The sequence below is a fragment of the Nycticebus coucang genome, unplaced genomic scaffold, assembly GCF_027406575.1.
Source record: "Nycticebus coucang isolate mNycCou1 unplaced genomic scaffold, mNycCou1.pri scaffold_53, whole genome shotgun sequence".
NCBI classification, from domain to species: domain Eukaryota; kingdom Metazoa; phylum Chordata; class Mammalia; order Primates; family Lorisidae; genus Nycticebus; species Nycticebus coucang.
Genome location: NW_026515583.1, coordinates 582,389 through 610,353, shown reverse-complemented (window position 1 = coordinate 610,353; position 27,965 = coordinate 582,389). Strand labels below are relative to the sequence as shown.

Genomic DNA, 27,965 nt, shown 5'->3' with positions numbered 1-27,965 from the left:
CCTCTTACCTTAAAAGATAAATATATACTCAGGGTGAAGGGATGGTCATCTATAATACAGGAAAATGGAAATCAGAAAAAAAGTAGGGGTTGACAATTTATTCACAGATACAATAGTCTTTATACCAAAAAGCAAGGAACGATAATGAAGGTCACTTCATTGTTGGTAAGGGAAACGTTCAACATGATGAGATTTCAATTATTAACATTTTTGCACCCAACCAGAATGCACCTCAACTTATAAGAGAGACTCTAACAGATATGTATAATTTGATTTCCTACAGCACCATAATAGAGATTTTAGCACTCCTTTGGCAGTGTTGGATAGATCCTCCAGTCAGAAAGTACGCAAAGACATTTTGGACTTAAACCTAACCATTTAACAATTGGAATTAACAGACATCGACAGAACATTCCATCCTAAGAAAACTGAATACACATTCTTTTCATCAGCCCATGTAACATCCTCCAAAACTGATCACATCTTAGGTCACAAGTATAAACTCAGTACATTTAAAAGAATATAAATTATTCCTTGCATCTTCTCAGACCATCATCATCAAAAGTTGAATTAAGTAACAAGAGAAATCTGCATACTCATACAAAAACATGAAAACTAAATAATCTTATGCTGAATGATAGCCCGAGTCATAGCTGAGATTAAGAAGAAAATTACCAAATTTTTGGAACAAAAAGATAATGAAGACACCAATTTCCAGAACCTCTTGGATATCACAAAGGCCGGCCTAAAAGGGAAATTTATAACACTGCAAGAGAACATCTCAAGCAACTGGAAAATGAAGAACATTCCAATCCCAAACTCAGCAGAAAAAAAGAAATAACCAAAATTCAGGCAGGAATTGAAAACAAAAGGATTATACAGCAGATCAATACATCAAAAAGTTGGTTTTTTTGAAAACGTCAATAAAATAGATAAACCTTTGCCTAACCTAACCAGGAATAAATCAATCAGAAATGACAAAGACAAAATAACAGCAGACTCCTCAAAACTTCAAAAAATCCTGAATGAATATTATAAGAAACTCTATTCTCAGAAATACAAAAATCTAAAGGAAATAGACCAATACTTGGAAGACGCCACCCTCCTAGACTTAGCCAGAGTGAAGTGGACATGTTGACCATGCATATATCAAGCTCTGAAATAGCATCAACTATACAAAATCTCCCCAAAAAGAAAAGTCTGGGATCAGATCGTTTCACATAAGAATTCTACCAAACCTTTAAAGACTAACTAGTATCTATATTACTAACTTTTTCTAAAATATAGAAAAACAAGGAATACTATCCAACACATTCTATGAAGCAAACATCACATTGACTCTAAACCAGGACAAGACCCAACCAAAAAAAGAAAATTATAAACCAATATCTCTAATGAATATTGATTCAATAATATTCAATAAGATCATAGCAAATAGGTTGGTGACTGTGGCTCAAGGGGTATGGTGTTGGCCCCATATACCGGAGGTGGAGGGTTCCAACCAGACCCCAGCCAACAACTACAAAAAATAATAATAAAAATAAATAAAAGTTCCTACAAACAGAATCCAGTAACCCATCAAACAAATGATACACCATGACCTAGTGGGTTTTATCCCAGGGACTCAAAGCTGTTTCAATACCCATAAATCTATAAATGTAATTTATGACATGAACAAAATAAAAAACAAAGGCCATATGCTTCTCTCAATTGATGCATAAAAAGCTTTTGATAATATCCAACATCCTTTCATGATCAGAACACGTAAGACAATTGGTACAGAAGGGACATTTCTTAAAATGATAGAGGCCTACAGCAAATATCATATTGAATGGAATTATACTGAAATCATTTCCAGTCAGATCAGGGATGAGGCATGGTTGCCAATTGTCTCCACTACTTTTTAACATTGTAATGGAAGTCATCTCAATCAGGCAAGAAAAGGTGATCAGGGTATCCATATAATGTCAGAGGAGATCAAACTTTCACTCTTCCCATATTATATGATTGTATATCTGGAAAACCTCAGGGATTCAACTAAAAAACTCTTAGAAGTGACCAAGGAATATAGCAAGGTCTCAGGTTAAAAAATCAACACTCATAAATCTTTATCCTTTATATAGACCAACAATAGTCAAGCTGAAAAAACAGTCAAGTACTCCATTCATTTTATAGTAGTGCCAAAGAAGATGAAGTATTTGGGAATTTAACTAGCAAAGGATGCTAAACATCTTTAAAAATAGAACTATGACACTCGGAGAAAAGAAATAGCTAAAGATGTTAACAAATAGAAAATCATACCATGACATGGCTGGGAAGAATCAACATTGTTAAAATGTCCATCCTACCCAAACCAATATCCCTATTAAAGCATGACTGTCATACTTTAAAGACCTCAAAAAAGTAATACTTCGTTTAATATGGAATCATTAAAAACATCAAATAGCCAGATATTCCTCAGAAATAAAAACAAATCTGGAAGAATCATGCTACCAGGTGTCATATTATACTATAAATCAATACAGATCAAAACAGCATGGTACTGGCACAAAAATAGAGAGGTAGATGTATGGAACAGAATAGAGAACCAAGAGAGGAACCCAGACACTTATAATCATTTGATCTTTGGTAAGACCATCAAAGATGTCATTTTTGGGAAAGATTCTCTATTTAATCTGGGTGCTGGGTGAACTGGTTGGCAATGTGTAGAAGACTGAAACTGGACCCACACCTTTCAGCATTAACTAAGATAGACTCTCACTGGATTAAAGTTTTAAACTTCTGGATATATACCTAGTAGAGGTATTGTAGGATCCGATGGGAGGTATATTTTTAGATCCCTATGTGTTCTCCAAATATCCTTCCAAAAGAAATGCATTAGTTTGCATTCCCACCAGCAGTGCAGAAGTGTTCCCTTTTCTCCACATCCATGCCAGCATCTCTGGTTTGGATATTTTGTGATGTGGGGCTAATCTTACTGGAGTTAGATGATAGCTCAAAGAGGTTTTATTTGCAATTCTCTGATGATTAAAGATGATGAGCATTTTTGCATATGTCTGTAGGCAGTGTGCCGGTCTTCTTCAGAGAAGTTTCTCTTCAAGTCCCTTGCCCACCCTGAGATGAGATCACTTGTTCTTTTCCTGCTAATATGTTTGATTTCTATGTGGATTCTGGTGATTAAACCTTTGTCAGAGACATAACCTGCACATATCTTCTCCCATTCTGAGGGCTGTCTGCTTGTTTTACTTACTGTGTTCTTGGCTGTGCAGAAGCTTTTTAGTTTGATCAGGTTACAGTAATGTATTTCTGGTGTTGCTTCAGTTGCCCAGGGGGTACTCCTCATAAAATATTCACCCAGGTCAATTTCTTCAAGTATTTTCCCTGTACTTTCTTATAGTATTTTTAAAGTTTCATGTCTGAAGTGTAAATTTTAATACAGTGTGAGTCCATCTTAGTTAATACTGAAAGGTGTGTGTCCAGTTTCATTCTTCCACATGTAGCCAGCCAGTTCACCTAGCAGCATTTGTAAAATAAGGAATCATTTTCCCACTGAATGTTTTTAGTTGGCTTGTCAAAGGTCATATAATGGTAACTAGCTGAGTTCTCTCTTGGTTCTCTATTCTGTTGCAAACACCCACCTCTGATCAAAAACTACAGCATGTCTCAGGATACAAAATCAATACTTACAAATCTATAGATTTTACATATACCAACAATAGTCAAGCTGAAATAATAGTCAAAGACTAGATTCCTTTTACAGTAGTACCATAGAAGATGAAATATTTGGGAATTTACCTCAAAAAGGACATGAAATATCTTTATAAAGAGAACTATGAAACTCTGAGAAAAAAAAAAGCTGAAGATGTTAACGAATGGAAAAACATACCCCATGCTCACGGCTGTGAAGAATATTCATTGTTAAAATGTCCATATTACCCAAAGCAACATGGAAAAACTAGTACTTTGTTTATATGGAATCAGAAAAAAACTTGAATAACCAAGACATTACTCAGAAATAAAGACAAAGCAGTAGCAATCAGGCTACCAGACTTCAGCCTATACTAGAAATCTATAGTGATCAAAACAGCATGGTAGTGCCACAAAAATACCGAGGTGAATGTATGGAACAGAATAGAGAAACAAGAGATTAACATGGACACTTACTATCATTTTATCATTTATTTTTTATAAGCGTATCAAAAACATAAATAGGAGGAAAGATTCCCTAGTCAACAAATGGTGCTGGATGAATTGGCTGGCAACTTGTAGAACACTGAAACTGGACCCTCATCTTTCACCATTAACAAAAATTGATTCTCCCTGGATAAAAGATTTGAACTTAAGACATGAAACTATAAAAATACTTTAAGAGGGGACAGGTGAAACACTTGAAAAAATTGGCCTGGAAGAATATGTTATGAGGAGGATCCCAGCCCCTGGGCAACTGAAGCAACACTGAAAATATATTACAGAGATCTGATCAAACCCCAACTTCTGCACAGCCAAGAACAAAGGAAGTAAAGCAGGCACACGGTTCTCAGAATGGGAGAAGATTTTTCCAGGTTATGTTTCCAACAAAGGTTTGATAACTAGAATAAACAGTAAACCCAAATTAATTAATAAGGAAAAAAACAAGTGATCCCATTTCATTTTGGGCAAGAGAATTGAACAGAAGCTTCTCTGAAGAAAATAGGTGCATGGTTTTCACATGAAAACCTGCTCATCATCTTTAATCATCAGATAAATACAAATCAAAACCACTTTGAGACATCATCTAACTCAAGGAAGAGTAGCCCACATCACAAAATCACAAAACTACAGATTTTGATGTGGATGTGGAGAGAAGGGAACATTTCTGCACTGCTGGTGGGAATGCAGGCTAATATGTCCCTTTTAGAAAGAGGTTTGGAGAACACTTAGGAAACTAAAAGTAGACCTACCATTTGATCCTGCTATGCCTCTGCTAGGAATACATCCAGATGACCAATCATCATTTTACAAAAAACATATTTGCACCAGAATGTTTATTACAGCCCAATTCATGATTTGCCCAGTCATGAAAGAAGCCCAGGTGCCCATAGACCCCTGAATGGAGTAAAACATTGTGGTCATTGTGGTATATGTATACCATGCAATATTATGCAGCCATCAGAAAGATGGAGACTTTGCCCCTTTTATGTTCACATGGATGGAGCTGGAACATATTTTTCTTAGTACAGTATATCAAGAGTGGAAGAAAAATGATCCAATGTACTCAGTACTATTATGAAATGAATATATAATCCCTCACACTTTTATATGAATGATAAATCACAACTATAGCCCAGAATGAAAGAGGGAAGAGAGGGGGAGAGTAAGGGGGGCGGTGTGTGAAGGAAGGTAAAAGGTGGGACATCACCTATGTTGTATATTGTAAGGGTACATGTCAAATCTATTAAGAGTAGAGACTCAATGTCTTAACACGACAAATAATCAAATGAAGTGAAGGCTATGTTAACCAGTTTGATGTAAGCATTCGAAACTGTGTATAAAAGCATTAATGTACATTTATGATTCGTTAAAAAATTATGATATAAAAATAAGTACATCAGAAAAAAAAAAAAACTCTTACTGTCCCTTCATTTCAACTTCTGATTTCCTTGCTTGTTTTAGTGTCTGTATTATCTTCACATTTTTCCTCACCTGTGTTAAATGCATGCTGAGTGTCTGTGTGCATTGTTAGCATTTTTACAGTATACTTTTTTTTTTTCATTTAAATAAACTTTAGAAGGTGAGTGCCGATTATACTTCAGGAACACAAAGTAGGCATGAAATGGGAAATATTTTTGTGACTGAGACCTTTTTATTGAGAAAATGCCTCAAACAATAAAAAGTGGACACTCCAGGTCCATCATTCCTCTCATAGTCTGGTATAGTATTTGTTACATTAGATGGTGCTTTTTCAAAACTTCCCTCTTTCTTTACACAAACTCCACTATATGACAAGCAGGAATTTTCTATTATTCAAAGTTTTAACCAAAACTCTGTTTCAACTCATTTCTCAGGTGTTTTATTTACTTCCCCATTCTACTTTGCATTGTTTGATGCACAGTCACTCATACTTTTGCACAAAAGGAAGTTCTGAATATGTAGATACATTCTATCAGTCCTCATACATTCCCAGTCACTATTAATGTGATTATTTCTGTACTGTTTTTATTTTTTTATTTTTTTTATTAAATCATAGCTGTGTACATTAGTATGATCATGGGGCACCATACACTTGGTTCATAGACCGTTTGACACATTTTCATCACACTAGTTAACATAGCTTTCCTGGCATTTTCTTAGTTACTTTGCTAAGACCTTTACATTCCACATTTACTAAGATTCACATATATCCTTCTGTACTGTTTTTAAAAACTGATAACTGAAAACTTGGAAATTTTACATTATCACAAGGTAAAATTAATAGCAATCAGAAAGAAAAGCCAATTCTCAAATGTGAATTCAAATGATGCTGTCTTCTGACACAGACTATATGCTTAAGCCCACATCTAATATATTCTAATGTCCTCATAAGACAGTGAGTGAAGGAACCTTGATACCTTTTAATGATTTCCTGCAGCTAAGTGAGTTACAACTTGCTGCTATATCCTCACATCCAAGTCCTTTTCTGCAAGGTAGGATTTCCTTCATAGACACAATCTAATGACCTCATTCCCTCTCGCAACACACACAATGAAATGAGTTAAAGGCCACGAGGCAGAAAAAGTAATCAAACTGACGTTAATGACTGGGAGTATAAAATTACACTACAGTTTGGGACATTGGGAATCTCTGAACATGAGTCCAACTCAGTGGCCATCATGATAAAATTGCTCGTAATTTCTCTTGTTTAGTAATATGATTCCATACTTGGCATTACCTTTCTTATCATGTAAGGTTATAAAACTAAAGAGCCAGGAAAACACCAGAAATATTCTGTCTCGCTTGCAAGGACAAAGATTATCTATAAGTAACTCTTCACTTTAGGAAGGTTTAAGTTTTATAACGAGTATTAAAAACTTCTTAAAATTAAATATTAGCTAACCACGTATGAATTCTAAAATGCTGTTCCAGTAGGAAATGTCCCTTGGACTATGTCACATCATTCATGTAAACAATATTAAACAAGGAACTTAAATTTATATTTCTTGATACCTGTGGCTGGTTATTTTCACTTCCTTTAGGCTCTTCTTCCACTTTCACTGATGTTGATAAAATGTTCAGTCATGTAAATTTCATATATTCAGTTAAATGAGTTGCTTAGAATGATGTGATAAAATCTCTCAGCTTTATAAAAATATTTACAAACCTAAGCTTATTTTTATCTTACAAACTGAGAGTTTAGATGAAGTTAAATCTTTAGCAGACTATATACTTCTTTAAAAATTACTCCTAATTATCTAACACGTGAAAAACCACTCAGAAGACTACTAGATGTCACCAGGTAGAAGGCATACAAAGATCACAGATTCACTCACAAATTCATCCACACAACATAAATGACAAAGCCATCATAAACAAAGAAAAATTTCTCAATCCAGGAAAACATATCAAGTAGCCCTGTTACTCCTGTCTACCTCCTATTAGAACCTTCAATGCATTGCACATGTTAATCATTACGTTGCTGTTACTTTTTATACCTTCATCAGTGTATGCCAGGTGATATATATGTGAAATGCTTTTCGCTCATGTGCTCACAATCTTCTTTCCATTTTTTCTTTCTTTCTTTCTTTCTTTTTTTTTTTTTGACACAGATTGCTACGTGAGGACTCCATTCATTATGGCTCTTTCCCTGGATAAACAGGCATATCCTCCCTCAGTGAGGCCTCAAGACTCTATGAATTTCTATTTTGCAACTTCCCCATCTTAACTGTAAGTTATTTATTTCCATTTCTATTCCCCAGATCTCAAGGCTGTAGGACACAATATTCCACAGCATCATTGGGCAAGCAGTTTTTACCTATTTTACATGATAATTATGGAATGGGGTTAAAGGAAAATGAATAAGATGCATCAAGGTTGGCATTTCCAGAGCTCATGTGTGAGCTAAGAAGGAAAGGGTGAGATGAGCAAGGTGAAAAGTTGGAGAGGCCAAGAAAAAATGAGAGCAGGATGGGATGGAGCACCCTGTGGCCTAGAGATTAGGTGTACACTGTATCCTCTAGCTTTCCCATCTTAACATTTCTTCCTCCACTCATTCAAAAGCCTTGTAAGATACATCTAAGTAATTATGCATATTCACTCTAAATATGACATATTTATAAAAAAAGGAAACAAATTGATTCACCTCATCATTATAACATAGTAACTAACTTTTACATTTAAAAATCAGTGTCATATTAATTGAAAATATTAAGAAATGTCATGAAATGGGCTCTATAAATTTATGGGTTTTGACTTTATTTTATGTGGGATATTACATTAATCTCTTTCTGATTTTAGAAAACACCTATTTTAATAAAGAATATTTTTAAAAATGACCAGTGTTTTTATATTCAAGTTAATCTATTTTTATGAATGAATATAGACATAGCACATTTCTCTGATGCCTAACACTTACAGGAGGAGAAATGCATTTTTGTTATAGCCCCACAGATTCACCATTCCCCACAATTGTTTTTTTCTCCCAAAATGTTCCTTGAATATCCAGACTGGAGAGTTCAAACAGAAATAGTTTCAAGTACCAGATTCTATCCTTCCAAATTCCACATTATAATTGTAGCACACTCTCTTACTTCCAGTGATCTCTGTGGCAGAAGTAATCTTAATGTGTGTAAAGGCAACTTTCTTGAATCGATACAAAAGCATTCTCTCAGGTTTCTTCATGATTAACTGCAACATTACATGGCTAACTTATTCCCTCCTTCTTTCCCTGCTCATGAATCTTTCTTCAAATCTCTGGTCGCCATTCTTTTCAGGGATCATTTATGCCACTTCTTTCCTCTTCAATTACTAGTAATAGTTCATATCTATAATTTGGAATTAATTGTTCACTTTTTTCTTTATCCCATCTGGCTAGGAACATGTTCTGAAATACATGTAAAAGCAATATAAGGCCCTCCTTTGATCCTTCTGTTGGAAATGTTCTCCAATAGATCTTCCTATATATTTCTCTACAGGGATGTCTATAGTCTTGTTACTTGGTGTGGTCCAAGAACCCGCAGCATTGGAGTTACCTGGGAAGTATAAGAAACACAGAGTCCCGGGGGAGCGGTAGCTCGACCCTGTAATCCCAGCACTCTGGGAGGCCAAGGCAGGTGGATGCCTGTGCTCTGGAGTTCAGGACTAGCCTGAGCAAGAGTAAGATCCCATCTGTAAAAATGAGTGGACACTGTGATTGGTTTTTGTAGTCCCAGCTACTCAGGAGGCTGAGGCAAGAGGATCACTTGAGCTCAAGAGCTTGAGGTTGCTGTGAGCTATGACATCACAGAATTCTACTGAGAGTGACAGAGTGAGACACTTCCTCCAAAAAAAAAAAAAAAAAGAAATGGAAAGTCCTGGATATGTCAAATCAAATTGTCTTTTACAGGAAAATACAGTTCTTACCTTCTACTTGTGCATTTACTCTGTTTTTCTCTTCTTGATTGGCATCCTGAGATGAATAACTAAGATCCTTCTCTGAAAGACTCTCTGAGATATTCTATTAAAATTAATATCAATATGAGTTCAGTTAAAAATAATAAGTTACATCAAGATTTGCTAATCATTTTCTCCGAAGCATCTTAATTTCTTTCGGTAAAAGCAATTACATACAAAAGAAGAGGAACAAGTATTGAAAATCAAAACATTTCAGTAGAGAAGTTCACATTTGCTGTCTAGATTAAGCTCATCTTTTATCTGCATATCGATGTGTAGACACAGCATGAAAGGCCAAAATGAGTCATATTCACAAAAAATATGAACTAATGTGCATATTTCAACATGTAACGAACTTCAAAATAAATGATTACTTCACATTCACCACCAGGAATAAGATAACATTTTTAAAAAACAAAATACACTTGCTATAATAGTTATGCATTAAACACATAAAATATTTTTAATGAAATTTTAGCATAAAAATTTGAGATATAGCATTCTAAGAAACTTTTGTTATGTCATATTGGGCATAAACCAAATATTCATTTTTAATTCATATTAATGTAAGTGTACCTAAACAGAAAATTTCTGAACCTGCTTTATTTAGGTAAACAAAAGGTTAGAAAAATCTAAAATATGTGTTGATAGAGTTTTTACTTATGGTTGAATAAAAAGATACCACAGCTAAAATAACTATTTTTTATGTTTACATAAAATCAAACAAATATTAGATATAGTATGTAACTTTATGCTAATAAAAATCAATTTCAAGAACTATAGCAATCCTCAATATAAAATAATAAGAACATTTATTTTTGAAGCATCTAAGGTATCCCAGACATGTATTTCCACATTTTCTTTTCTATGTATTATAATAATAAAATTAAAGTTGGCTGCTGCTGATGATTACCCTACTTTCTGTTTCCTGGAGTTCCCAGGATGTTCAGAGTAAAATGATTTACATATGTGATCCATTGTTCTTTCTGCCCTATCTTCCTCTCCGAATTTCACGTGGCTGGCTCCTCCTCAGCCTTTAGCTGGTAGCTTGAACTTCACACTCAGAAATATCTTCCCTGACTGTGGATTTCCACCCCAGTCCCGTCCCCATTAACTGCAATCTTCCTCAATATTGTCAAACCTGATATTCTCTGCTTTCTCTATATGAAGCCCACATAGGAAATCAGAATTTTTTGCTGTTTGGTTTTCTCTTGCTACTACTATAAGGCATCCTATTGTACATTCAGTGTCTAACTACTTAGCACATAATTGGTACTTATAGTCCCTGTTACTTCGGAGGCTGAGGCAAGGGGATCACTTGAGCCTAAGTGTTTGAGGTTGCTGTGACCTATGACACCATAGCACTCCACCCAGGGCACAGAATGAGATTTTGTCTTTACATGTTCAAGGTCATGTACATGTACATGTCTCTACATGTTCAAGGTCAAAAAATGTACAAATCTCATTGGGAAGATCTTAAGCACAAAATCACTAGAGTGATTTTATTCTTACAGGATATTGGCCACGATAGTCTCCTGAAACTTATTATACCCCAAATTACAAAGACTCATGCCTGTTCTAACTTGCTTAACTTCCCATTTTTTCCTTGACACTACTGTCTTAAGGTTTTGCTTTGTTTGTTTTTTTTTTTTTAAAGAACTACTTCCCATATTTATTAAATCATTAAATAAAACTGTGAACATTTCTTACATTTGCATGCATACTTTTCAGACTATAAAAATGTTTCCAGATTTCGTACTGTATTTGTTCATTACACATACCTAAAAGGTAGATATTAGTGCCATGTCTATGAATTAGGTCACAGACATTCAAAATTAATTAAATAATTTCCCTCAGTTTCCACAGAAAGTGAAAGATCCAGAATAACATGTCTTTTGACATCCATTTGAATCTGGTGCTGCTGCCCAACCACTGCTTCTAAGAGGTCAGCCTTTAACATGTCTTCCTACCTGAGCTCTGCTTCCGAACAAATTGTCAGTATTTCACACCTACAGTATACCAGAAGCATGGCTGCCACAAAAGTACTCTATGTGTTCTATTTTAGAAAATGACTTCTGCTTAAAACGCCACTAAATCAAATTGTTACTATTACAGCTCCACATGTTCACTTACTCCCCATGATTTTTTTTTTTTCTCCTAAAACGTTCCTTGATGATCTAGCCTGGTCAATTCAAACATAGTAACAGTTTTGAGTGCCACATTTTATCATTTCAAGTTCCAAGTTATAAAAATCAACACTCCAAACTGCTTTTCCCTGAATTTCATTAGGACTTTTATTACATATCCATATTTACTACGGACTCATGCATTTGGCTATAGGTTGATCTTGAATAATTCTTTAGTTTTTAAATAAACTTAACTTCAAAGCCAAATGGGATTCTTATAACTCCTAAGCCTTATCATTTTGTATTATATTACACTGTCTTTTTAAACGAATCTTGCAAATTAGCAGAATTTTACTATTCAGCAGCTCATTCTTTCCACATAATTACTTTATTAATTATGGCCTGATAATGTAAGAAAATAATTTCTTGTGGGCACATACACAGCTGAGAAAAGGTAATTAAAAGCATCCCTTTTATGTTTTAAAGTTGTCAATGCTTATATTTTAAAGTAATGATAAGAAAAGACATTACCTCCAAATACAAACTTGGTTCTTTTGGTCTGTCTTGTCTTGATAACAGTACAGAGACTTCATCTATGAAATGTTATTTACAGATAAATTAATGACAAAAGTATTACTGCATTTTAAAAACATATTCAAATCTACCTCTTTGTGACTATTTCAGTAAAATAAACTCATAGCAAAAAGAATTTCACAAGGTTAAAGCAGTTTCAGGAAAAAGTTTATAGTATAAAAAAAGGCAAAAGAAAGATATTAAAAAGGAATGGACATTAAATACTTGTGTCCTCACCTATGGTGCATCTTGCAAATGTACATGTGAAGTCTATGAAGAGTATAGTATCAATGTCTTAATACAACAATTAAGTAAGTGATGTGAAGGCTATGTGAACAATCTGGATTTTGGGCGGCCCCTGTGGCTCAGTCGGTAAGGCGCCGGCCCCATATACCGAGGGTGGCGGGTTCAAACCCAGCCCCGGCTGAACTGCAACCAAAAAATAGTTGGGCGTTGTGGCGGGAGCCTGTAGTCCCAGCTACTCGGGAGGCTGAGGCAAGAGAATCGCTTAAGCCCAGGAGTTGGAGGTTGCTGTGAGCTGTGTGATGCCATGGCACTCTACCGAGGGCCATAAAGTAAGACTCTGTCTCTACAAAAAAAAAAAAAAAGAGATTTTTAAAAAAAGGGTGGCGCCTGTGGCTCAAGGAGTAGGGCGCTGGTCCCATATGCCATAGGTGGCGGGTTCAAACCCAGCCCGGGCCAAAAACCACAAAAAAAAAAAAAATCTGGATTTAAGCAGTCCAAATTGTATATAAAATCAGCACATCATACCTCATAAATACATTAATGTACACAGTTATGATTTAATAAAAACAATACAATAAATCAAAGGAATGGACATCAAACCAATACCCATTATTGGTTTTGACTTCATAATAGCACGTAATCATTAAATTTTTGAGATATTTCCCCTAAATTACCACCTCTTATTATTTTTTATAACAAAAATAAAATTGTCTTTACTTGTTTCCTTTTGTGTAGCACTTTCAACAATACCAATCGTGTTGGTATTGTCTTCAACTTCTGACTCTCTTGCTCCTTCCTATTGAGAAAAAGAAAAGCCAAATTCAGGAAATGTATTGATTCACTCACACACCAATCTGTTAGCAAAACAACACACATTCACTATGTTTATGAAGCATACACACTATCTGGGAGAATAATTTGAACATAGAAACAGAAGATAGAGTCTATCCTATATTTAAGGAGGTGTGGCAAAGATATATGAAAACAAATCAGAAAAGTAATTGATGAGTCTGTAATTACAGTAAATTAATTACACTAAGGATACAATGGAGGAAGAGTCAGTTCTACCCAGGAAGCTTAGGAAATGCAGCAAAGATAGAGGCGTATTTTCAAAGACAACAATGTGCGCAGTGAGAGTGTGAAGAGCTTTTAGACAGGGGAGAAGGGGCAAAAGGATGAGGAATGGAACCACAGGGCATATGAGGGCTATGAAGGTAATGCGGTAAAACTGCAACCTTGTGATAAGGAACAGGTTTTAGAGATGAAATGGGAGAATCAGGCCAAGCTACCAAAGACTGGTGGCAGAAGAGGTGCAAACTTTCCCTTTCCTGTAATGGGATCCACTCAATAAACACGTAAGTCAGGCCACCACAAACACATTTTCAAAAGGTCACCTTGGTAGCAATGTGAAGATAGATGAACACAGGACAAAATCAGAAAAGAGCTTTTCAAAATCATAAATCAGAAAGTTAATTATGGTAATAAGCTATGAACACTGGTAATGGTGAGTGACTGGATTGGTGATCTGCAGGAGAGTTAAAGTACAAGATTTACACTAACTTAATGTTTCAGTGCTACTTACTGTGTGTTATTTACATAATAGAAAAATCAGATGACAAAATAGGGAACAGAGTCAAGGAAGTAAGGGAAGGGTTAAGGACAGTGTCTTCAGTCCTTAAAGTCTAATATGTCAACTATGAAGCATCCAAGGACATAGGAGGTAAATCTGGGTAAATACTTTAAGAAGAGATTACCTTACTCATGAAAGGCATATGGTGTTAAGAACATAAGTATGTGTAAGCTATACTAAACTGGCACACCTTATGTAATCCAACAGAACTCTGACATTTGGAAAATGACAACAAAAGGATTTGAATTTTATATTTTAACATTTTTAAAGAAATAATATACTTTTATTAACATGTGCAAACTTTTATTTCTCATTATTATGTGCATTTTTTAAATGGATGAAAATATTTAACTCTAAAACACCAATTCAGGATGCTACAAGAAAGCTCTCTTTCAATAATTAGCCCTAAATTCTGACCTGTAAAAGAGAAATGCTGATTTGATTAGAGAATTATGAGGGCATTTTAAGTACTACTATGATGTAAGAAAGAAATGTAAAACCCTAGTTTGAATTTCACATGGTTTTCTTATTCGTTAGTTAACAATATATGAATAACTGTGATTGTCTATTGACCCACCCCTGATAGAATGGTCATTAAAAGTTAAGGAAAGGTAGGGGGACAAGGCATGTGGTATGCCTTTTGGGGATGGAACTAGGGTCCTCATCATCTACCAAAGCAATCAATGTACCTAGTTCTATGTACCCTCAAAAAAAGAGGGTAATCTGGAAGATGGTGGCCGAGTAACAGCTTCCTTGAAACTGGACACAGTGAGTCTGGGGAGACAAGACCACAGGCATCTCTGGCTGGTGGGATCTGCTTATATTTATCCCTTTGAGGACAGAGGGAGTCAGCGAGAGACTTCTTGACCCCAAGAGGAGGACAAAAGCAGTGTAAAACTGCAAAGTGGTTGTGTGTGTTTGTTCAGTCTAATCATGCTGACAGCTGTAAGAACAGCAGCAGTGAGATTGCAAAGGGGCAATCTCACCTGTGAGCTGTTTTGGTGTTTTTGGACTTGGCACTCAGTTGAACTCTCTTGCGAGAGCTTGGACAGGAGTGTGGAGAAATTTGGGCATTGTCTAGGGCCACTGAGCTGAATGGAGCTAACAGTGTCCAGCTGTGGGCCGTGTGGAGTCATTGTGAGAGAACTGCCCAGGCAAGCTCTACCCTCAGGGCCACAGAGCAAGGATCAGGTGGGATCTAGTAATCTAGTGACTGAGCAGCCTAAAGGTGGGGCAGAGCTGCCTTACAGCCTTAGACCTCAGGAGCAGAGTGAGACTGGTTTTGGCACACTGGATAGCCACTTCAGCAGTGATCCAAGCAACAAGTGCTTTCCTGGGAAAGCTTCTGCATAGCCAAGTTTAGCAGTTTAAAGTGCCCTTTAAGAGAGCTGAGGGGATATTTGGGTCTCCACCCTGAGGGATTTGAGAAATAGGCAGAGGCCTCCAGTCATATCAGCATTGTGATTAACATCTTATACCCAAGAAGATCACCTGTTGCCCAGACAATATTCAGCAAGATATATATACTGCTTTGTCCTTGGTTTTGTTTATTTTTGTTGTTGTTGTTGCTGTTTTGTTTTTTTAATTTCAATCTTTTACCCATAGAATTTTCTTTTATTTATTTTTTTCTTTTCTTTCACCATTTGTCTAGTTTAAATACTATTTCCCATTGTTGCCTTTTTCTATAATTAGAACTTCATTTTTGCTACTGTTTCTATGCCTACTTGGTTTCCCCCCAATTTTACCCTGTAAGTTTTATTTTTTTATTGTTTTGGTTTGATTTATAGCATTTTTGTCTTTCCTCTCTACTTGGTGGACGTAAGGTACTGTGTCCTAACAGGCTAGTAAGGGAACCACCCAACCCGGTGCCCCCAGATGTTTTATTATTATTATTATTATTATTTTTAGGTTATGTCAAAGTACCCTACTGTGCACCTATATTGCTCTGTCTCACTCTTTCTGTGTCTCTCTTATTTTTTAAATATTACTTTTTACTCATCCCTTCTTCTTCTTTTTTTTTTTCTTTTATCCCTTCTTGCTCTTCAACCTTCTCATCCTTCTGTTCCTATACCAAAAGGACTCATTGAAACCCTAGTCCAGAAGCATGGCAACTTAAAGAGCAAGGGGAAGTGAAAGGAAAATGAGATCAAGGAAACAGATAAAAGAAATCATTCATGAGGAAGAATCAGCAGAAAACTCCTGGCAACATAAAAAACCAGTCCAGAGCAACCTCTCCAAGGGACCACGAGGTAGCAACAGCAGAGGATTCCACCTACAAAGAAATGTTAGAAATGACAAAAAGGGAATTTAGAATACAGGTGATGAAAACAATGAAGGAAATGATGGAAACAATGAAGGAAACTGCTGATAAAGTTGGAAATAACTAAAAGGAAATTCAAAAAAATCAAATAAGAGATGAACGATATGAAGAATATAGAAAGAGTATAGCAGAGCTGAAGGAACTGAAGCAGTCAATTAGGGAACTTAAAGATGCAATAGAAAGTATCAACAACAGATTAGACCATGCAGAAGAAATAATTTCAGAGGTAGAGGACAAAGCTCTTGAGATAATTTAGATATTTAAAGAGGCAGAAAAGAATAGAGAGAGAAAGCAGAACATTCACTGACAGAATTATGGGACTTTATGAAGCATTCAAACATATGAGTGATAGGTATCCCAGAAAGGGAAGACGGATGCCACAGGGGAATGGAAGGCATACTAGAGAATAGTATAAATGAGGTGGGTAGAGGGAAGGGGATTGGTGGGATTACACCAGCGGTGCATCTTACAAGGGTATATGTGAAACTTGGTAAACGGTCTGTGAAGCTAGTGAATGATGTCCCATGATCATATCAATGTACACAGCTATGATTTAATAAAAAAAAATAAATAAAGAGGAATAAACTGAACATGGTGAGAAAGAAAAAGAAAAAAAAAAAAAAAAAAAACAACTTTGGCCAGACTAAGTAGAAATAGAAAAGTAAAATCTCTAGTAACCTCAATCAGAAATGATACAGGGGAAATTACAACTGATGCCACAGAGATACAAGAGATCATCTCTGAATACTCCCAGAAACTCTATGCCCAGAAATTTGACAATGTGAAGAAAATGGATCAACATTTGGAATCACACCCTATCCCTAGACATAGCCAGGAAGAAATAGAGCTCCTGAACAGACCAATTTCAAACACTCAGATCAAAGAAACAATAAAAAAGCTTCCAACAAAAAAATGCCGTGGTCCAGCTGACTTCACACCAGAATTCCATCAAACCTTCAAGGAAGAGCTTTTTCCCGTACTGCAGAAATATTCCAATAAATTGAGGAGGAAGGAATCTTCCCAATACAGTCTATGAAGCAAATATCACCCTGATACCAAAACCAGAAAAAGACCCAATTAAAAAGAATTTCAGACCAATTTCACTAATGAATATAATGAATATAGATGAAAAAATTCTCAACAAAATCCTAGCCAACAGATTACAGCTTATGATCAAATAGTCATATACCATGATCAAGTAGGTTTCATCCCAGGGATGCAAGGCTGGTTTAATATACGCAAGTCTATAAACATTATCCATCATATTAACAGAAGCAAAAATAAAGACCATATGATCCTCTCAATAGATGTAGAAAACGCATTTGATAAAATTCAGCATCCTTTTCTAATTAGAACACTGAAGCGTATAGGCATAGGTAGCACATTTCTGAAACTGATCAAAGCTATCTATGACAAATTCACAGCTAATATTTTACTGAATGGAGTAAAACTGAAAGTTTTTCCTCTTAGAACTGGAAACATACAAGGTTGTCCTCTGTCACCTTTACTATTCAATGTAATTCTGGAAGTTCTAGCCAATACAATTAGGCAAGACAAGAAAATAAATGGAATCCATCTGGGAGCAAAGAAGGTCAAACTCTCCCTCTTTGCTGACGACATGATCTTATACTTAGAGAATCCCAAAGACTCAACCAAAAGACTCCTGGAAGTCATCAAAAAATACAGTAATATCTCAGGATATAAAGTCAATGTCCACAAGTCATTAGCTTTTGAATATATCAATAACAGTCAAGATGAGAGGCTAATAAAGGGCAAAAACTCCTTCACCATAGTTTCAAAGAAAATAGAATACCTAGGATTATACCTAACAAAGGAGTTGAAGGACCTCTATAAAGAAAATTATGAAATCCTCAGAAAGGAAATAGCAGAGGATATTAACAAATGGAAGAACATACCATGCTCATGACTGGGAAGAATCAACATTGTTAAATGTCTATAAATCCCAAAGCAGTCTACCTATTCAATGCTATTCCTATTAAAATACCAACATCCTACTTTCAAGATTTGGAAAAAATAATTCTGCATTTCGTATGGAACCAGAAAAAAACCCATATAGCTAAGGCAGTTCTTATCAATAAAAATAAAGCTGGGGGCATTACCATATGTGATTTTAGGCTGTCCTACAAAGCCACAGTGGTCAAGGCAGCATAGTAGTGGCACAAAAATAGAGACATAGATATTTGGAATCAAACAGAAAACCAGGAGATGAAACTAACATCTTACAACCAACTAATCTTCGATAAACCAAACAAGAACATGCCTTGGGGGAAAGTATCCTTATTCAATAAATGGTGTTGGGAGAACTGCATATCCACATGTAAAAGAATGACACTGGACCCACACCTTTCTCCACTCACAAAAATTGATTCAAGATGGATAAACGACTTAAATTTAAGGCATGAAACAATAAAAGTCCTCAAAGAAAGCACAGGAAAAACAAAGATATTGGCCTGGGGAAAGACTTCATGAATAAGACTGCCATGGCAATTGCAACAACAAAAATAAACAAAATGGGACTTCATTAAACTGAAACGGTATTGTACAGCTAAGGAGACAATAACCAAAGCAAATAGACAACCTAGACAATGGGAAAGGATATTTGCTTGTTTTTAATCAGACAAAAGCTTGATAACTAGGATCTATAAAGAACTGAAATTAATACCTATGAAAAAAGCCAACAATCCCCTATGTCAATGGGCAAGAGACATGTGTAGAACCTTCTTTAAGACAGACGAATGGCTAACAAATACATGAAAAAATGTTCATCATCCCTATCTATTAGAGAAATGCCAACCAAAACCACCCTTAGATACCATCTAACCCCAGCAAGAATAGCCCACATCACAAAATCTCAAAACTGCAGATGCTGGTGTGGGTGTGGAGAGAAGGGACCACTTTTACCCTGCTGGTGGGACTGCAAACTAGCACAACCTTTTTGGAAGGAAGTATGGAGAAACCTCAAAGTACTCAAGCTAGACCTCCCATTTCATCCTGCAATCCCATTACTGGGCATCTGCCCAGAAGGAAAAAATCCTTTTATCATAAGGACACTTGCACTAGACTGTTTACTGCAGCTCAATTTAAAATCGTCAAAATGTGGAAACAGCCTAAATGCCCACCAACTGTGGAATGGATTAACAAACTGTGGTATATGTGCAACATGGAATACTATTCAGCTATTAAAAATGGAGACTTTAACTACTTTGTATTAACCTGGATGGACATGGAACACATTATTGTTAGTAAAGCATCAGAAGAACGGAGAAGCATGAATCCTATGTACTCAATTTTGATATGAGGACAATTAATGAAAAGGACATGGTAGGGGTGGGGGAAGTGGAGAGCAGAGAGAGGGAAGGAGGAAATAGGGGGGATCCTTGGTGTGTGTCACAACTTTTGGGGGCAAGACATGATTGCAAGAGGAACTTTGACTAACAAATGTAGTAAGTGTAACCTAGTTTGTTGTACCCTCAAAGAATCCCCAGCAATAAAAAAAAAAAAAAAATTAAAAAAAATTTGAAGAAAGGATCTAGAATTAAAAAAACTCTAAGATTATCCAAGTTAAAGATTTAGAAATCTCCCAGTATATACATGATTGTCCACCAGGACCTGATACTCACATGAGGAAAGAAGAAATGGACTAAAATATTGAGCCAACAGGATTATTGGGTTTTACTGATAAAGGATGTTATGTGCATGGTTTGACAAGTATGAATACTAAAGTTAATAATGCTTCTTGAGAATAATAAAATCTCTGCATTGCTGGACATATTTGTCAAAGTAAGAAATGACCTTCCAGAGATAATTCTATATACTCTTTTGCAATCTTTACTGCCTTATGCTTCTGTAACACTGGGTAGTTTATTTGACGATTCTTTAATCAAATCTGATCACATACACTAGATGTGTGAACATCTGTGTCCATTACAGAGATTCCATGAGCACAAGATGAATGAGAAAATCACCAAAATAAACAAGTGACTAATTTGTTTAAGAGGATTGAGTTTAAAACCTCTTTTCACATTTAATGGATAAAGACATTTTAATTTTAGTTAACAAAACTATAAATGCTTATTTATTTTGCCTTTTTATTTTCAAAAAGTTCAGCTACCAAGAAATTACATCAAACAGTAAGATAAATTAGTTAAGTAAGTTGAGAATATACTAAACAATGTTAGAAAACTTAAAAAAAAGCCAGAAGAGTCAAATAATAATAATAAATTTAATAATTCTAATAGAGCCTAATAGAGCTCTAATAATAAATTTAATAATTCTAATAAAGCCTAATTCACTTTGCATAATATCTAAATATAGGTTTGACTAGATTAAATATAAGTTGATGTTTCATTAAATTGAAAAGAAATAATAAGGACTAAATTTCCTTTTTTAGAGATACTATCGAAAAAAGAGAATAAATCTTAAAAAGAAGTTTGATGTTCAGGCTGTCTTAAGCAATCAAAGGAGAAGATAACTTTTGGGGGTTAGTCATAAATGGAATAACCTAAAAAAGAAAAGATAATCACATAGAATTAACATGATTTTTCTAAAAAATATGTAAAAGTCCTTTGTTGTTATTATTATAATTATTATTATTATTATTATTATTATTATTATTTTAAGACAGAATCTCGCTATGTCCCCCTAGGTAGAGTGCCGTGTCGTCACAGCTCCAAGCGACTTCTAACTTTTGGGCATCAGCAATTCTCTTGCCTCAGCCTCATAAGTAGTTGGGACTACAGGCACCCACCACAATACCTGCCTATTTTATTGTTGCAGTTGTCATTGTTGAGCAGGCCCGGGCCTGGTTTAAACCTGCCAGACCCCATGTATATAGCCAGTGCCCTAAGCACTGAGCTGTGGGTGCTTAGCTATTTTTTAATCTTTGTAATTCATACATAATAGGGGTCCATATTTGGTGTGTACACATGATAATTTCACACATTCATATCATCAACTCAGGGTATAAGGTATTCAACACCTTAAATATATATACACATACATTTTTATATATACATTTTTTGAGGGTGGTAAAATAGCTTTATCCTCTGTCATAACACAAACCAACAGACTTTGGTGTTGGCAAGTGAGGAAACACAACAGTAGAACACGCTGCTCACTGAGAAGGAGGAGGATGAGTTACAAAGCCTTCCCCCATTTCTCGTGCAGCTGATAAAGACATAACCCTTATAAATAGATAAGCATATTAAAAATATTTCCAGGGCCCACCTGGCTCTGCTCCTACACAAATAAGGTTAATCTCTGTAGTAAAAAGGGTGAGAGGGAGAGGCAGAAATTTGGTTTACTGGTAGGTGGAAAACAGGAAGGGATACAAGGCAATGTGTAACAAAGGCTCTCCCAAACATACAAAAGAGAGGGACAAGGGGGACCTGTCAGAGGCTGAGAAATGTTCCTGAAGGTGGTCTCACTCCTGTCCCCAATCCCAGATGCTCTTGAGTGATCTGTCCTTTCAGACTCCACCTGTGAGGTTCCACTATCAGAGTCTATTCTTCCCTCGGTCCCCACCTATTCAGCTCACCAACCAAGTTTTGGTGTCCCTAATTGCTTAGGCCTCTGAAATCAGCCCCTTTAAATAACAGCCCTCTCCTTAAATACAAAGCATGAGGAGAGCTGGAGGGTCGTTCCTGCCAAGAGGATATTCCAGGGGTCAGCCAGTTTTGGGGTTCCCCTTCAGTCCTGGACCAGGCAGTAAATTTGGTGGTGGGCCCCATATTCACTGTTGGAGACTGCAAAGACATAGACAGTGCACAGCAGCAATTTCTGGGTGTCTCAGTTTGTCACCACCTGGAGGACGGTGAAGTTTTCAAGGATGCTGTTCATCATATATCACTCAGCCAGCTGCCACAACCTGTGCAGGTAATTCACCAGGTAATCCCAGAGAGGCAAGCACACCAGGAAGTACACTAATCTCTGTCTTCCAGCTGGGCATGCTTTGTCTCCACCTTCTCCACCACCTGCTTGCCAAAGGAACAGGTCTTGTAGGAGCATGTGAGGGTCATGTGTCCCAGGCTCTCATACTGGCTGCTCACTCTGTTACTGCTGCTGCCACTGCTAGCCCTGGCTTATCACCCCTTGGGCCTCAGTTCAGGTCTGCCCAGAACTTGATCAGGCAAAAGATGGGGGTAGTGGAGACCACACTTTTTCAGGGATGTTGTAATTGATCTGCTGGACATTCACACTCTTTGAGTGGGGGTTCCCAGGGCTAAGGCAATGCTGGGTGATCTGTAGAAACAGGTGTTTCTGGTATGAGTCAGCTGCATTAGGCAGTTACACACAGGCCGAGAACTCTACTAGCTGCAAGCAGACAATGCCCAGGGCCCAAGCCTGCCAGGTTGGGGGTAATGGGGCAGGTAGAGGCATGGGTAATATGGGTTAAGCAGACCCATACCCTGGTCAATAGATGTGGGAGTTAATGACAAGGAAAATGGCTTCACATCTGAAACATTCCAGAGGGGTCTAGAGCCCCTGACCAAAACTGGAAAATCTCAAGAGACCTGAGGTCCAGCAGGACCCAGTTTGGTGAGCTTGGCTGAGGACATGGTAGTCATGGTTTGGAAAACCTTGTTCTTAGAAACCAGGTCCTTTAGCTTGGACTACATTTCCCTTGATTTATTTCAAGGTAAAACCTGGATGAGACTAGAGACCTGGTTGCATGTTCAGACCTTTTCCATTCTCAGCTTGATATAGGAGGTAATCATTTCATTCTGACCATACATTTTGCCTTCATAGGGTCCTTCCTATCAGGAGGCTATTCCAGGGACCAGCCAGTTTCAGGTCCCCCTTCAGTCCCAAACCAGGCAGTAAATGGGGTGGTGAGCCCCATGATCACTGGTGGAGACATAAAAAACATAAGTGGTGCATAGCATCAATTCCTGGGCGTTTCTGTTTGTCTACACCTGGAAGATGGTGAACTTTTCAAAAATGCTGTTCATCATGTATCACTTAGCTAGCTGCCACAATGGGTCCTTTGCAAAGCAGTAGGGGAAAACCCACAGTCATCAGTCCCAGCTCTTGGGCAAAGGGCTGGTTAATCACTACTCCAGGTGCCCCCAATCCAATTTCACATTATCTGCTCATCTAGCCAAATGGTGAAAAATAAACATGGGGTGGAATCAGCAGAAAAACTCTGGCAACATGCATAGTAAGAGTAGATCAACATCCCCAAGGAACGAAAAGGTGGACACACCAGAAGATCCCATTCACAAACAAATGGCTGAGATGTCAGAAATTGAATTCAGAATTTGGATTGCCAATAAGATTAACAGAATGGAGCAAAGTCGGATTTAGAAATTTAAGGAGCATTTCAAAAGTCGTCTGAAGAATTCAATGAATTCAAAGTCAAAATCAACCAGTTTTGACCCATTGAGGCAAGAACTTACAGCCCCCAAAGATCTGAGAAATACAGTAGAATCCATCAGGAACAGAATGGAGCAGGCAGAAGAAAGGATTTCTGACAATGAAGGCAAAGCTTTTGAATGTTTCCAAATGCTCAAAGAGGAAGAGAAATGGAGAGCAAAAATGGATCATTCTCTCAGAGAGCTCTGGGACACTTCAAAAAACCTAACTTTCGCCTTATAGGAATTCCTGTGGGCAATGAGATTGCATCTAAAGTTCCAGATGCTCTACTGCAAGAGATAATCGAGAAGAACTTATCAAACATGGCAGGAGATTCTGAAATTAAGAAAGCAGACAGTTTCAGAACCCCAGCACAACTCAACCTAATTATAGCATCTCCCAGACATATTATAATTAACTTAGTAAAAGTTAATATGAAGGAGAAAATTCTGCAAGCAGCCAGACATAAGAAAACCATAACCCACAATGGGAAGAATATTAGAATGAGTGAAGATCTCTCTACCGTAACTTTTCGAGGTAGAAGAGGGTGGTCATCGACATTTAACCTCCTAAAACAAAACAACTTTCAACACAGGATTCTGTATCCAACTAAACTCAGGTTCGTTTATGATGGAGAAGTTAAATACTTTAATGACATTCACATGTTGAAGACATTTGCCATAACTAAACCAGCTCTCCAGTATGTTCTCAGTCCTATCCTCCACAATGACCAGCAAAATCCTCTACTACTAAAGTCAACTCACTCAGAAACTTTTGATCAAATTCCAATTTCCACAGTGCCAAAAGGATTAAAAATGCATACTGGACTTTTGAAAAACTTGATATCCAAAATACTGTCAGGTTTATCAATATTCTCAATTAATGTGTATGGCTAAAATTGTCCTCTAAAGAGGCACAGGTTGGCTGACTGGATATAAAAATTTAAGTCATGTATCTGCTGCATATAAGAATCTCCTCTTACCTTCAAAAATAAATATAGACTCAGTGTGAAGGGATGGTTGTATATAATGCAGGCAAATGGAAATCAGAAAGAAGTAGGTGTTAAAATTTTATTTGCAGATATAATATGCTTTAAAAAGTAAGAAAAGATAATGATGGTCACTTCATATTTATTAAGGAAAACAGTCAACATGATGAGATTTAGGTTATTAACATTTATACACCCAACCAGAATACACATCAATTTATAAGAGAGGGTCCAACAGACATGGGTACCTTGATTTCCCACAGCACCATAATAGTAGGAGATTTTAGTACTCTTTTGGCAATGTTGGATAGATCCTCCAGTCAGAAAGTAAGGAAAGTAATTTTGGACTTAAACTTAGCCATTCAACAATCGGATTTAACAGACATCTAAAGAGGATTCCACCCTAAGAACACTAAATACACATTCTTCTCATTAGCTATGCAACATCCTCCAAAATTTATAACATCTTAGGTCACATGTCTAACCTCAGCAAATTTAAAAGAATAGAAATTATTCCTTGCATCTTCTCAGACCATCATGGAATAAAAGTAGAACTCAGTAACAACAGGAATCTGCATACTCATACAAAAACATGGAAACTAAATAACCTTATGCTGAATCACAGCTGAGTCATAGATGGGATTAAGAAGAAAATTACCAAATTTTCGGACAAAATGATAATGAAGGCACAAATGACCAGAACCTTCTGGAATACCGCAAAGGCCGTCCTAAGAGGGAAATTTAAAGCATTGCAAGCCTTCCTCAAGAGAACAAAAAGATAAGAAGTTAACAAACTAATCTCTAGCAACTGTAAAAGGAAGAACATTCCAATCCCAAACACAGCAGATGAAAAGAAATAACCAAAATTAGAGCAGAATTAAATGAAATGGAAAGCAAAAGGTTTATACAGCAGATCAATATATCAAAAAGTTGGTTTACTGAAAAGATCAATACAAAATCTCCCCAAAAAGACCACCATCAGATGGTTTCACATCAGAACTCTACCAAATCTTTAAAGACGAACTAGTACCTATATCACTAACCTTTTCCAAAATATAGAAAAACAAGGAATACTACACAACACATTCCATGAATAAAACATCACTTTGATCCACAAACCAGGAACAGACCCAACAAGAAAAGAAAATTATGGACCAATATCTCTAATGAATATTGACAGAAAAATATTCATTAAGATACTAGCAAACAGGTTGGTGCCTGTGGCTCAAGAAGTAGGGTGCTAGCCCCATACATCAGAGGTGGCAGGTTCAAACCCAACCCCAGTGAACAACTGCAAAAAAAAAAAAAAAAAAATCCTAGAAAACAGAATGCAGTATCACATCAAACAAATTGTACACCATGATCAAGTGGATTTTATCCCAGGGTCTCAAGGCTGGATTAACATACATAAAACTATAAATATAATGCATTGCATGAACAAAATAAAAAACAAAGACCACATGATTCTCTTAATTGATGCTCTAAAAATCTTTTGACAATATCCAGCATCGTTTCATGATCAGAATACTTAAAAAAACTGGTATAGAAGGGACATTTCTTAAATTGATAGAGGCCATATATAGCAAACCCACATCCAATATTGTATTGAATGGAGGAAAATTGAAATAATTTCCACTCAGATCAGGAACCAGGCAAGGTTGCCCATTGTCTCCACTGCTTTTTAACATTGTAATGGAAGTCTTAGACATCACAATCAGGTAAGAAGAGGCAATCAGGGTATCCATGTAGGGTCAGAGGAGATCAAACTATCACTCTTTGAAGATGATATGATTGTATTTCTGGAAAACCCCAGGGATTCAACTACAAAACTTTTAGAAGTAATCAAGAAATACAGCAACATCTTAGGTACAAAATCAATACTCACAAATCTGTAGCCGTTATATATACCAACAATAGTCAAGCTGAAAAAACAGTCAAGGATTCTATTCCGTTCACAGAAGTGCCAAAGAAGATAAAATATTTGGAAGTTTACCTAGCAAAAGCCGTGAAAGATCTTTATAAAGAGAACTATGAAACTCTGAGAAAAGAAATAGCTGAAGATGTTAACAAATGGAAAAACATACCCTGCTCATGGTTGGGAAGAATCAACATTGTTAAAATGTCCATACTACCCAAAACAATATACAATTTTAATGGAATCCTTATTAAAGCACCACTGTCTTACTTTAAAGACCTAAAAAAAATAATACTTCATTTTACTTTTTTTTTAATTTTTTTATTAAATCATAACTGTATACAATGATATGATTATGGGGCATCATACACTCACTTCATAAACCATTTGACACATTTTTATCACAGTGGTTAACATAGCCTTTCCGGCGTTATCTCAGTTACTGTGCCAAAACATTTACATTCTACATTTACATGGAATCAGAAAAGAACTCAGATAGCTGGATATTACTCGGAAATAAAAACAAATCAGAAGAATCATACTACCAAACCTCGTTTTATACTATAAATTGATAATGATCCAAACAGCATGGTACTGGCACAAAAATATGCATGTAGATGTATGGAAAAGAATACAGAACCAAGAGATGAACCCAGCTACTTACCATTATTTGATCTTTGACAAGCCAATTAAAAACATTCAGTGGGAAAAAGATTCCCTATTTAACAAATGGTGCTGGGTGAACTGGCTGGCAACTTGTAGAAGACTGAACCTGGAACCACAGCTTTCACCATTAACAAATATACCAGATTACTGTATTAAAGATTTAAACTTCTTGATATATACCTAGTAGAGGAATTGTAGGATCAAATGCCAGGTCTATTTTTAAATCCCTAAGTGTTCTCCAAGTATCTTTCCAAAAGTAGTGCATTAGTTTGCATTCCCACCAGCAGTGCAAAAGTGTTCACTTTCCTAAACATCCATACCAACAGCTTTGGTTGTGGGATTTTGTGATGGAGGCTAATCTTACTGGAGTTAAATGATATCTCAAAGTGGTTTTGATGTGCATTTCTCTGATGATTAAGGATTATGAGCATTTTTTTCACATGTCTATAGGCCATGCGCCTGTCTTCTTCAGAGAAGTTTCCCTTCAAGTCCCTTGCCCACCCTGACATGGGATCACTTGTTCT

General features: G+C 36.4%; 1 protein-coding gene across 1 annotated transcript in view; it reads right to left on the bottom strand.

Annotated features, from left to right (window-relative positions):
- The window catches only part of LOC128579414 (ankyrin repeat domain-containing protein 36B-like), a 171,198-nt gene that overhangs the window by 65,029 nt on the left and 78,204 nt on the right, over positions 1–27,965 (bottom strand). Inside the window, exons 13-15 of the mRNA XM_053581525.1 lie at positions 13,266–13,344; positions 12,261–12,322; positions 9,574–9,667 (exon numbers count right to left, since the gene is read on the bottom strand). Of these exons, the coding sequence (XP_053437500.1) occupies positions 9,574–9,667; positions 12,261–12,322; positions 13,266–13,344 (235 nt within the window). The remainder of the gene's footprint in view (positions 1–9,573; positions 9,668–12,260; positions 12,323–13,265; positions 13,345–27,965) is intronic.